The sequence below is a fragment of the Eptatretus burgeri genome, chromosome 3 (genome assembly GCF_056783735.1).
Source record: "Eptatretus burgeri isolate ZD-2024b chromosome 3, Ebu_testis_v1, whole genome shotgun sequence".
Lineage (NCBI taxonomy): Eukaryota > Metazoa > Chordata > Myxini > Myxiniformes > Myxinidae > Eptatretus > Eptatretus burgeri.
In genome coordinates, this window is record NC_140963.1 from 24,359,409 (window position 1) to 24,372,213 (window position 12,805).

Genomic DNA, 12,805 nt, shown 5'->3' on the forward strand with positions numbered 1-12,805 from the left:
AAAGTCGTGAGATAGTCTATAAACAGTACGTTCAAAGAAGTAAAAATAAAGATTTGCAAACTCTTGGCCAATAAATGGAAAGCTAGTCTTTGCAATGAGTCTCTCTTGTCTCGAAGAAATGCTCATGTCTGAAATGTCGCATAACCTTCTTTCCACGCACGGCGGTTAGTATACCTCCCTCAATATTTAGGAACTCATCATTTCTGACAACCATTCAGCTTGAAATATTATATCTTGATATACCTCACAAATGCTTGATCAAACATTTTAAGGACTGACTTGAAAACATCAGTCTCACACTCAGACTCCATGTCGCTCCCAGGTATCACAAACAACGGCTTTACAGAATTGCAATGAAAGACGCGTGATCAGCAATTCCTTGGTCTGATATAAAAACAAATTGACTGACATATTCATCAATATACATGACATGATCCAGGTGAATGCAGAGGTGAATAACATCTATTCATTGCACTATGTCGCCATTAACATAATATATGCTTCGTGGAAACTAAATACCCAATAGATTAAAGCTTACAATGTCAAAAATGCAGGTTCAAGATGCCATAAGCTCTTGGCTGATCTTTATTAAAGTTATATTTATCACCACTTGAGAATTCATCAACCACAATACCACCAAAGCAACCCCGAAGTGGACAACTGCAACTGATGAGACCAAGAAAAAGTTTGCAGAATCTGCCAAATCACACTGCTTATGCTCCTTGACAGGAAGTCCCTGTACGTTTCTGTAACAGTTTCCACGGAATAAATGCATGGCTGACAGAAAGGCAAGAATAACAAGCCGGTTTAGTAAGCGGTTTTCATTCCTGGATTACAAATGCTTAAGACGCCCACTGCATGAATTACTATAAGTGGCCAGTGAAACATACAGCAGAGTAACTTGCCATTCGTTCAATCTCGAAGGAGTACCTGTCGAACAAGGACCTATATTTTGGCCGTCGTCCAATGGCCTATGGCCTATGGCAGATCGAACTTTACAGTCCAATTCCCTGGACTATTTTATACCATATGCAGTATTTATTTTTTCTTGCAATGCTCCAGCCAAACACAGAAGAAAACCTTTGAAGTTCCAGAAATAACACATATTCGACACAGGAAGCAAAATGATTGCACAGCTGCACAGCATGTGGCTAGAACTCTCTGAAGGCAGACGTTTGTCAATGTGCTGTGCTGATTTGCTTACCCAGTCCACGATCAATATTTTTTTCTGGTTCATCTTCTGCTGCAGGACTTTTGCAGCAATGGCCACAGAATTGAAGAAGCAGAAGCCCCTGTAAGTAAGTACAATTCCAAACAGGTCATTGCAATGCACGGGATTTGCTTGTACTCCTTCCTCTACATGCAAGTAGATAGATACATTGTGTTGAATGTATGCTGATTTGCATCTTAGATTCATTTTTTTTTTTCTGTATAGACATCAAGGCTTATGGAAGAGATTTTTCTTTTTTTCTATGAAATTGAGGGTCATGGAAGAGCAAGTAGGAGAGAGGGGAAAAAGGCAATGCAGCGGCGACAGTGCATAAATAAGCTAGGTAAAAATTAGCATGAAAATAAGAAAGTGGAGGAAACAGCCACAAACCAGATAAAAGGCCAACAAGAATGTGCAGCCCAGACAAGGACACACAAGTCAAGCACAAAAGAGCACATGAAGGCACTCAATGAGACATGCAGATAAGAATATATTACATCAACAGATCAAGGAGAATCTAATGTAATAAACAGAAGTTGTGTGGCTGCAGCTATGTCGCCAATATTCACTCGTCGATTGGTCGAGGCACTGACCAATTGGACGTGCCCATTTTTCCAAGCATTATTATTCGTGTCTTTTGTTATCAGGTCTATCCGCGTCAGCAAACAATGATCAATCTAGGATCTAGGTGGTGTGGCAAATCACACGCTTTCCTCGCCTGGTGTTTCCTCACCTCTCACAGCGGTGATGACAATGTCGGTGATTACGGTGTGGTGTCTTTATCACACACTTTCCTCACCTCTCACAGCGGTGATTACAATATTGGTGATTATGGTGCGGTGTCTTTTTCCCACGCTTCCCTCACCTCTCACAGCGGTGATTACAATATTGGTGATTATGGTGCGGTGTCTTTATCCCATGCTTACCTCACCTTGTGTTTCCTCACCTGACAGTGGTGATTACAATATTGGTGATTATGGTGTGGCATCTTTATCACACATATTTCTCACGTGTTTCCTCACCTCTAACACCGGTGATTACAATATTGGTGATTATGGTGTGGCATGTTTATCACATGCTTTCCTCACCTCGTGACTCATATTCTTCTTAATTTTTCCATATTCGACAGCGGTGCTTACAAAATTGGTGATTACTCTATTGATCGCAGTACCTTCCTTTTTCGTCATTGAACAACGGTCCCTCATTATGGTGCAGTGTCTTTATCACACGCTATCCTCATCATATGGAGGATGATATGTTGTGATCAATAAAATTTCTTTTAAAAATGATCAAAATTATAAAGTGCATGTCCAAGAATGTGCCACAGCACATGACCAACCGGAGGTGGGCCGACAAGGGTACTCCCACCCAGATGGCGGGAGTACCCGCAAGTTAAGGAAATATACGAAAATCAGACAAAGCAGGAGGCTATACAAGTGGCATACCCACATTTCAGCCCTCCGAATGACTGCAAGTAGTATGAATGACACAGCAAGTTCAAAGCAGTGACTTTACCATAGGTACCAGCACATAATGGGCTACTCCTTTTTGCAATATACCATTGAATCTTTTTAATATGCACAACCTGAATGCAGATGGGACAGATGTTCAGCTAGATAAAACAATATTCAATCAATAAGTCCAGTTTTTATACTCGGTTTCACAAAAAGTTACTCATGATGTTCAAAGCACAATCGTCTGCCAATCAGATGAACAAAAATAAAAATAAAAACAAGAATTCACAATAAAGTTCAGCCACAGCAAGTGGAAATAACTGCAAAGTCAAAACAATAATGGTATGTGTCTGTTCTCCACAAATATATTTAAAACGTGAACTTTGTTTCAACAGATGAGATTTTCATTTTCAGGTGAAGACCATGCAGCTAATGTCTCGTTCATTTTTTCACAAGTATGCCCATATAATTCACCAGCCGTCACGGCGCGCCTTCACACTCGAGCATCTAGCTTAAAGCCTGGCGGTTATCAAAAGGAGGCCAAGGATCAAAAAAGACTTTGGCAGGCACAAATAATTGATCATGACTGCAGCTCACTACCCTGCTACTCTCTCATGACCATCAATCTGACAGCGTTGGCCAGAACACCACGTTAATTCACCAGTGGATGGAGAAGGGGTACTCGAATGCTGAAGAGGGTGCTGTTCCCTATGAGACTTAGTTTAAAACACAGCAGGATTTACTCACCTGCTTTGTAAGAAACATTGTCAGTAAGTCTTCGGAAAAATTCAATAAACAAGAATTAAAATGAATTTCATTGATTTGTAGAAAACGTGGCAGTTTCCTTGTGATGTTGAGAAGGAAAGAACAAGCTTTTTAATACACGTTTGGAAATTGCTGAAATTCATGGAGTAGACGATACTATTTACCACTTAAAGGAACTATAAAGAAATATAAGTTCCCTTACAAGGAACTTCAAAGCAGGAAGAGGAAACTCACCCCATAAAGCCACCACAATGCTTGCCAACCTATGGCTGTTTGACTGTGCTCTATCCTTTTCAAATGGTGAGCATCAAGGAAGTATCACGTTCCATTTTTATAGTCTTTGGTATGAATAGGCGGGGGTTCAAACCACCGACCTCCCAAACTCCGAGCAGACGCTCTAACCGAGTCTGGATAACTGCAAGTAATTGTACGCAGTGTTGTTGACAATCATTTCTCGTCAATAAATGCCCTACAAATGTCTCATCAAAAAGCTTTATTTTTCCAAATAAAGGTCAAAGGGTGAGGGTGCAGTTTGTTATAATGAATTATGCAAATGTATAAAAAGTGAGAAAAAAAGGACAATAGGAAGCTGGTAAGAGAGGAAATGGTCCAAACATCGGAGGCATGCCAAATTAAAGAAGTATTACCACTATCGCCGAGGCCGATCCGAGTTGGTACGTGGCAGCTTTGCATCTACACGTGACAGACTTGATCTTCACATGCAGAATGGGGTCCCGATCTCTCATGTGTACATTTTGGGACATTTGGTTTGAGATGTGTGGCTATTTGAGTGTCAGATCTGTGTCGGAGTAAATATAGTAGGATTTCGGTGAAGTAAGAATTTTCATGACATCATTAGATAAACAGAGTAGCTGTTTCATTTTTGCTGATAAACTTATGGAGAAAATTGTAATTACTGTTAATTCTAGGTTGTAGAGGGGAAAAAAAACAAATTTATGGATAAGCAATTTGTGCTCATGCCCTTTGAACCCCTGCCACCGACTGTATGCCTTGACACCCACATCGTACATGGGGTGTTCAAAAAAGTGGAGAAAATGAGATACTCACAATAGTCGAAGACAAATGCCAAAAAAGGTCAAACGAAATGTATGTCAAATGAAAATGCATTGATATATTTTCCAACTGATTACACTGGTCTGCGTCATTTCAGAGGTCAAGGTTTTCTCAACGGTCCTTATATGTTTTTTGCATGCTGAATTTAGAAATGTATCTCATTTCGCTCAATCAGGTCAAGTTTTTATGCTATCTCAATTTTAAGGAAAAAAAAATAATCAAAATTTTTGTTTTTTAATTAGCATTTTTAAAAATACAAAATCAGACTTACAGTGACAGAAAATGTACAAACCATATATAAAATGACGCACAAGTACCGTTCATGTGAAATTCAACATTAAAAAGACGAAGGAAAACAGCGACTGAAGTTGAGTGTTGCCAGAAACAACGATTTATCTATATTTTTCTGAAATTGAAATGAAAGTAATTGAGAAGGCACTTTCTTCCACATTAAGTGTACTTGTTTGTCATTATATGTATAGTTTGTACATTTTCTGTCAATGTAAGTCTGATTTTGAATAAAAAAAAATGCTAATGAAAAAAACAAAAATTTTGGTTATTTTTTTTCCTTAAAATTGAGATAGCATAAAAACTTGACCTGATTGAGCAAAATTCGATACATTTCTGAATTCAGCATGCAAAAAATATAAGATGAGAACCATTGAGAAAATCTAGACCTCTGAAACAAATATTTCAAATTCAGCTCAGTGCAATACATACTTCTATGCTGGAAAATAAATAAAAAAACATCCATCTTGAATTATTGTGAGAATCTCGATCAGAGAACTTTTAGAATGCTCTGCATCGTCCTTTTCCAAGTTTAACTTTTTGTAGGTTTGCTTTTAAAAAGGAGTGGACTAAGCTTGTCGGTAAAAACAATATGATGCCATGCTTCAGGAGTGTGTTTGTGTAAAAAACAAAACAAGTATATATATATATATATATATATATATATATATATATATATATATATATATATATATGTATATATGTATATATCCATAGTTTATGATGCAAGTGTACACATATTCAAGCCTCATTTGCTATCAGTTGGCTATACCAGTAGCCATTCAAATATGGCAACATTTTCTGACATTTTGTAAATACAAAAGCAATTCAGACTGTTTATGGAAAGGCTCTGAGGCTAAAACATGAATCAGCTACCTTTGATCAGCTCTAGCCATATTGAAAAGGAACACAATACATGATGTTTGTCTGTAGACAGGAAGTGTGAAGGACTCACATTGCTGCCGACTCCTCTGCATGGTGACCTGGTGGCCGGACCACTGCAAAGCCATTCTGTAATTAAACAACATCATGCAGAAAATGATCTCAGTCTGAACAGCTCTCACAATCCTCATTTCCAAAGCAAAGAAGACCTGCCACTCTCTGCTCCAGGAATACTATTGAAGAAGGAAAAACAATATTGTTGTGAAAAAGCGGTATTTTTATATTTGTGTGAGTAACCATTGTCGTAATGACTAATGAGAAATATGAAATATCATACATGTTCCCTTGCAAGAAACTTCAAAGCAGGAGGAGGCAATTAGGCCCATAAAAGCCTGCACCAGTATTGCCAACCTATGGTTGTTTGTCCGTGCTCGATACTTTTTAAATACTGAGCGTCAAGCAAGAAAGCAGAATGTACTATTTTTAAAGTCTTTGGTATGACTCAGTCAGGATTCTAACCACCAACCTCCCAGGCTCAGAGTGGAAGCTCTACCCATTATGCGACCGAGTCTGTTGACGCAATGGTTTGAGCATCTGCTCTGAGTCTGGGGGTCTGCTGGCAGAATCGTCCGAGTGTCCGCTCTGATTCATATGATCGACATTTCTTGATGATTATATGACATTGTATGTTTGGAATATGAGTGATTTTTGTTATTATGCATATTTATATATTTTCCTCTGAAACTTACTATGATTCACTCTGCCAATTTGGTAACAGATAAAGGAGAGGTGTAGTTTCAGCGATGGCAGACCTACTCTCACCATCGCATTGAGAGGAAGACAGCAGCTGCGCACTCTCGGCTAATCTGGAATTGATTAGATGCTGGTCTGATAAATAGTAATGTTTATAAATACTAACAAATCTTACAGTTTCACCCTGTCACTCTGGAAGGATCAGCAAATGAATCCACCAATGTATTTTCATCAGATTCTGGAAGAGATTCTTTTGCTTATAATTCTCGGCCTCATGACATAAGTCATGAATGTGCCTGAGCTTCCCACAAAGCACAGCTAGCATCCAAAGTCAGCCATAGAGTGGGCATCCTCTGTAATTCCTAGTCATTCCTTAAAAACAAAAAAAAAATCAGAGCAACTGCCTTCTTATGAGGCTTTTATTTGTGTACATAGTCGAGGCTCGTGGAAGAGCTAGTATGCTGAATGGATCAGGATGTAGCAGACAAAAATCGGATGAAAACACGCATGTATGGAGAAGGAAACTCCAAGGAGGAAAAACTGGAAAATTAGGAGGGATTTGGGTGAGGTTAACGGGGTAGGAATGATCATGGTTCTGGATTTGGGACGATCTATGATGGTGGTGAACTGTTGTCTTTAAGACCTGGAGGGAAGAACAATATTGAAGAGGATGTGGAAGTTGATTCCACAGGCTGGAAAAAGAGGAACATATGAGTGGAAATGAGCAGTGATCCTGGATTTAGGTAGTTTCACCAGAAGGGGGTTGATGGTGGACCATGTGAGTCCTGCAGAAACCTTAGGGGGGTGGGGGGCAAAGCACGGAAGGAGCAGAGAGTGCAAGACCAGAAAGGAGGTGGTAGAAGACAGAGAGACCACCGACCTGTCTGTGAGGTGAAGTGATAGGCCCATAGACTCAGCTTCAGCATAGGAGATTCCAATGATCATGACGGACTTGGTTTCAACAGCATCAAGCTGAGCAAGATGTGAGGCAGGGAAGTCAGCCAAGAGAAGAGAGCAGTATTTCATCAAGCTGCAGATGAAGGCCAAGAAGGTGGATTGGAATTTAGGTGTGTTAAGGAAGGACTTTGTACGACAGAGGATGCCCAGTCGGCAGCTGGCTTTGGAGGCCAACGTTGAAATGTGGTTTGCCCAAGAAAGATCAAGGCTGATAGTGAGACCAAGGAGTTTGACTGACTGAACCTCCTCAAAAGTATTGTTAAGAAAGTAGATGTGGGGGGAAGGGGGGGGGTTGTCAGATGGTTTGTTCGGAAAGAGACAGTGAGAGTATGAGATTTGTCAGAACTGAAAGATATTCCAAGCGTTTGACCAGCTGTTGTCAAGGTCTAAAGAGAGTGAAGAGGATGCAACCTGCCTGTCGAAAGGATGAGGGATGTCAAGGCAGATTGTGGAGTGATCAGCAAATAGATAAAGAGGATTTTTCCAGAGAGTCAGAGAGATCATTGATGAAAATCAGGAACAGGACTTGGTCTAGAACACCGCCTTAGAGCTCTCCAGCCTTGATAGAAAGAGAAGAAGAAAGGATTCCATTGAGAGCCACACGTTCGCTCCAAGAGTAGAGGAAGTCTGTAAGCCACGTGTGGAGTTGACTTTGGATACCATAGGCAAAGAGTTTACAGAGTAAGGCGGGATGCAAAACTGTATTAAAGGCACGATATATGTCCAGAGAGAAGGCCCCGATCTCATGTTTGACATTGAGGGTCTCCATCCATTGTTGGGGGAGTTGAAGCAGAATATCCAAGGTAGTGTGACATCCAAGGTAGCATCTGAAACCAATTTAGTGATCTGAGATGAGATTGTTGGAGAAAAGGAAAGACTTTCATATTGACTGCAATGATGGATTTAATGATCTTGCTGATGATTGGAAGTAAACTGAAAGGTCTGTAATTGACGGGATCAGTTTTTGCAACTTTTTTATGGAGTACAGTGATGTTGGCGAATGTACAAGCAGATGGAAGATAACCTCATGCAAATGACTGGGTGAAAAGGAAGAGAAAGGATGTACAAGACCAGTCAAGTAGGTTTTAGGACACGTGGAGCTGATGCCATCTTTTCAAGTAACAGAGTCAGAGTTGAGGGTTGAAAGAACCTTCTCCACCTTCTCAGGTGCAAAAAACATAGAGGCCAGGAGCAGTTGGGTAGGACAGGGAAGGATGGGTGTCATTCCTCATTCAGGACACTATTTGGAAGCAAATGCAGAATTGATCCATTTTGCCTTCTCATGAGCAGAGTCAGCTGTGGTCCCATTTGAAGAGAGGGAAGGGATAGAAGTGGAACATACTCCAAGACAAACTTAACAAGGTGCAACCAGGTTTTAAAGGAGGGAGACAAGTTTGAATGTTCATTCTTGAGGTTGGACAGATGTTGTTTTCTGGCTCCCCTGAGCGAGGATACGCACTTGTTGTTTAATTTTTGTCTAATTAGTTTAAAACACGCACTTGTCGAGAAACGGCGGTGGCAGAGACACACACACACACACACACACACACACACACACACACACACACACACACACACACACACACACACACACACACACACACACACACACACACACACACACACACACACACACACACACACATTGCTGGAATTATAGATAGATGAGTCTGGACGTAACGGCTCAGGTCGTACAGAAGATCAAGGAATCGCCGTGGCACGCCATACAGTTGGACGAGTCCACTGATATCGCATCGTACGCACAACTCATCGTCTGGATCCGCTTCATCAAGGCTGATAACTTTGTCGATGAGCCTCTGATCATCAAACCATTGGAGGCCACCACCAAAGGCGAGGACATTTTTGGGAAAGTAGAGCAGTTTTATCGTGACCATGATCTGGAGTTCGGAAAGTCGCTCGGTTCTACAACAGACGGTGCGCCAGCAATGTTAGGAGTGCGTTCTGGATTCAAGGCTAAATTGCTTGAGGTGGCTCCTCAGACCTGCATGGTACACTGCATGATTCACCGAGAAGCGCTCGCCTCTCGTCCTTTGCCAGAAACCTTGCAGAGCGTGCTCTCAGAAGTCGTAAAATGGTGAATCACATCAAATCGAGCGCCCTCATCACTAGGTTATTCAGGCTATTCTGCCAGGAGATGGATGCCGACCATAAGAATTTACTATTCTACACTCAAGTCAGATGGTTATCTCGAGGAAACCTTCTTCTGCGCGTTTACGTGCTCAAAGATGAACTGAAGGAGTTCCTACGCACACAAGGGAAAACGGCATAGGTAGCGTTGCTTGAGTCGGACTCTTGGCTGTCAGAACTGTGCTATCTCGTTGACATCTTTGAACGTCTCAATGTCCTCAACCGCTCCCTCCAAAGCAAAGACGCCAACCTCATGATTTTTCACGACAAAATGTGGGGATTTCTGGCGACTCTAAAATTACTGGCAGACAAAATGTTAAGCGCTTCAGCCTTTTCCCCCGTCTGGTGGAGCATCTAACGACCTGCCAGTACGATGATACTGAGCTCGACAGACTTTCTGGGGAGATAGCACGTCACCTTCGGTCGCTCATTGAACAGTTCGAGCACTATTTCCCTGAGATGGATGTGCAGTCCTTTTCTGTGGTTCGGGACCCTTTCACGGCTCCACTGGACTCGATTGCTGATGAAGACGATACAGCACAGGAAGAGTTTGTACAGCTCTAGCAGGATTCAGGAGCGCAGGCTCTTGCGCGGACGAATTCATTGTCGACATTCTGGTGCAAAATGCTGCCGTCGTACCCGACCCTGTCACGGCACGCCATTAAGGTTCTCATGCCATATCCTTCATCATACTTTTGTGAGCAGTCGTTCTCCACCATGGTGGTGATTAAAACAAAGTACAGAAATCACCTAAAATGGAGCATGATATGATCCTGGCATTGTCATCTACTTCACCATGAATAGAGAAGTTGGTTTCTGAAAAACAGGCTCATCCTTCTCACTGATATATCTGAATGTCATTCAGACTAAACTTCTGAAACATTCAACTGTACTATTTGGATACTGTCGGCTATTCTCCGTTTACTCGTCTATGAAAACATGACGATGGTGAATAAAGTAAACAGTTAATGTTCTTGTGTCATATGAAATCTTATCTTATATATTATGAATTGGGTTTTGAATCTTTTGGGTCGCGCGATGTAGAGAGGTTCTGAAATTGGGTCGCCACTAAAAAACGTTTGAAAACCACTGAAGTAAAGCCTTGAAAAAGGCCGTGAAGATCTTGACCATACCAAACAAATAGCATAAAACAACAAAGGAATTCACACTAAATATTGCAATGGGAGGTAACAGAAACAAATTGATGAATCACACACACAAAACAGGACAAATCGGGTTCGGAAAACTCAGCTTTCGTGAGATAGAAACTTTGTTCTTCATAGCTAGTCGATAACTCGTGCTGATGCCATATCAACAATGGAGTACTACTCTCTCCTATAGGCTGCACCCCAGCATCCAATCTGTCCCTTCTGAAATATATGGAATCTAAAGATCTCAACATTATTGGCATCCCCCTTGATGAGACTACAGCACAAAGCCTCTTTCTTGCTCACATATTCCAGAGAGGTTAGGGGTCTCTTTGCTTTCCCATACCTTTCCTCCACTCTTCCACCCTCTGCTTTATGTACTCCTCACCCAAGTTTCACTTGCATTCTTTCTTTCATTGTTGTTCGGTGCCTCATCCATCTAGAAACGGCCATTGTTATATTCAATATCCTTGTCAGCCCTCAATTAATCATCCCTCCACCTGATGTTTACTTAAGGGTGAAGGTGGCTGCCTTAAGATCATAGGTTCTTGAGTTTGAGCCCATCATGCCATTAAATAACACCAGGTGGGTTGACGCAGCCTGTCATCATTCTGAAGTTGGCAAAAGAAGTACCAGTGTAATGGAAACAGGAGGCACTGCATCATAAGCACAGCAGCACTCCCAGCAATGATGCAACCAGCAGCCAGAGGTGGCATCTATTCCAATAAATGTTAGTGTGTATGTGTGTGTGCCTCCTCCATATCTCCAAAACCATGAAACCTCGCAGCACCAAACTTTGCATGCATACGAAAGGAACTCCAAGGGGGTGCATGAATCAAAACTGGGTGTTTGGTTTAATTGAAACACCTCTTTTGAAGATAATTAACAGCCTTATTTAATTACCCTTTTTAAGACGTCATCCTTGGTTAGCCTGCTGTTCCTCGCTGAGGTCTTAATTCGCCTTATTTTTTGGTTGGCTCAAAAATGCATTTACTCGGAACAGGCCGCAATGGTTTCTTAATGATAAAGTGCTCAAAATGTTTTTTTTTTCACTTTCCTCACTCATATCATCGAATGCCTCATCTTCATACCTTCAAATAGCTTATAAACGCCTGGAGACGCCGGTGTTTGTGGCTTAATTTCATTTCCGCACATGTGATAAGCTTTGGAATCCCTTAACATGAACCAAATTTCAAAATTTAAGCCACGGAATTGAGCTCAGCAGCCGTTCCGACTGATCTAAAAAAGTGTTAATTTGTCCAATGTGGACATTATTTGACATTTTGGGCGTCTCCGGGTGGTGTGTTATAACTGAAAGCCAATCGCTTGCGAAGCCAGCCAGTCCTTATCAATCGTTTCATTGGAGTGCTTGCTTGAGCGTTTTAGCCACTTGGTGAGCACTCGACAAGCTGGTTGGTTGTTCGTTTTAAAGCCATGGCGCGACACGGCAAAAGTACCCATACTGTCAATCTGAACACATCGACAGACTGTGTTGGGCCCCGTGGTGCCACCATGTGATGCTTCGCCTTCTGAAGATGTCATGCAATTTTATTTTTAGGTGATAACACTTCGTTTAACCTTTTTGTGCAATCTGCTTTCATTAACTATCTGTCACTTCGGCATAGATATAAAAAAATAACGTCCATTAACCTCGTGTTCGGAGGTCCTCCATGTTGTTTTGAGATGTGAAAAGCATGAACTGACATTTTGTGTTCTGTGCCTTGATATATTTTTAAATTGAATTTCACCAATTTTCCACTTGAATTCCTCTTTCAAAGACTGGTTAATGGTAAATCTTTGTGTTTGTTGTTTTTATGTACTTTATGTGTGTGTGTGTGTGTGTATTCCTGTGTGTGTGTATTCCTGGGTGTGTGTATTCCTCTGTGCGTGTGTGTATTCCTGTGTGTGTGTATTCCTGTGTGTGTGTATTCCTGTGCGTGTGTGTATTCCTGTATGTGTGTGTATTCCTGTATGTGTGTGTGTATTCCTGTGTGTGTGTATTCCTGTGTGTGTATACCTGTGTTTGTGTATTCCTGTGTGTGTGTATTCCTGTGTGTGTGTGTATTCCTGTATGTGTGTATTTCTGTGTGTGTGTATTCCTGTGTGTGTATTCCTGTGTGTGTATT

The 12,805-nt window shown here is 41.3% G+C and overlaps 1 protein-coding gene across 3 annotated transcripts in view; it reads right to left on the reverse strand.

The window, feature by feature from the left end:
* LOC147029563 (histone deacetylase 9-like) overlaps positions 1-12,805 on the reverse strand; it is a 560,396-nt gene that overhangs the window by 121,265 nt on the left and 426,326 nt on the right. For all 3 annotated transcript variants that reach the window (XM_085872715.1, XM_085872718.1, XM_085872716.1), the window contains 2 exons: positions 5,747-5,802; positions 1,205-1,292 (listed from right to left, as the gene is read on the reverse strand). In XM_085872715.1, the coding sequence (XP_085728841.1) occupies positions 1,205-1,292; positions 5,747-5,802 (144 nt within the window). The remainder of the gene's footprint in view (positions 1-1,204; positions 1,293-5,746; positions 5,803-12,805) is intronic.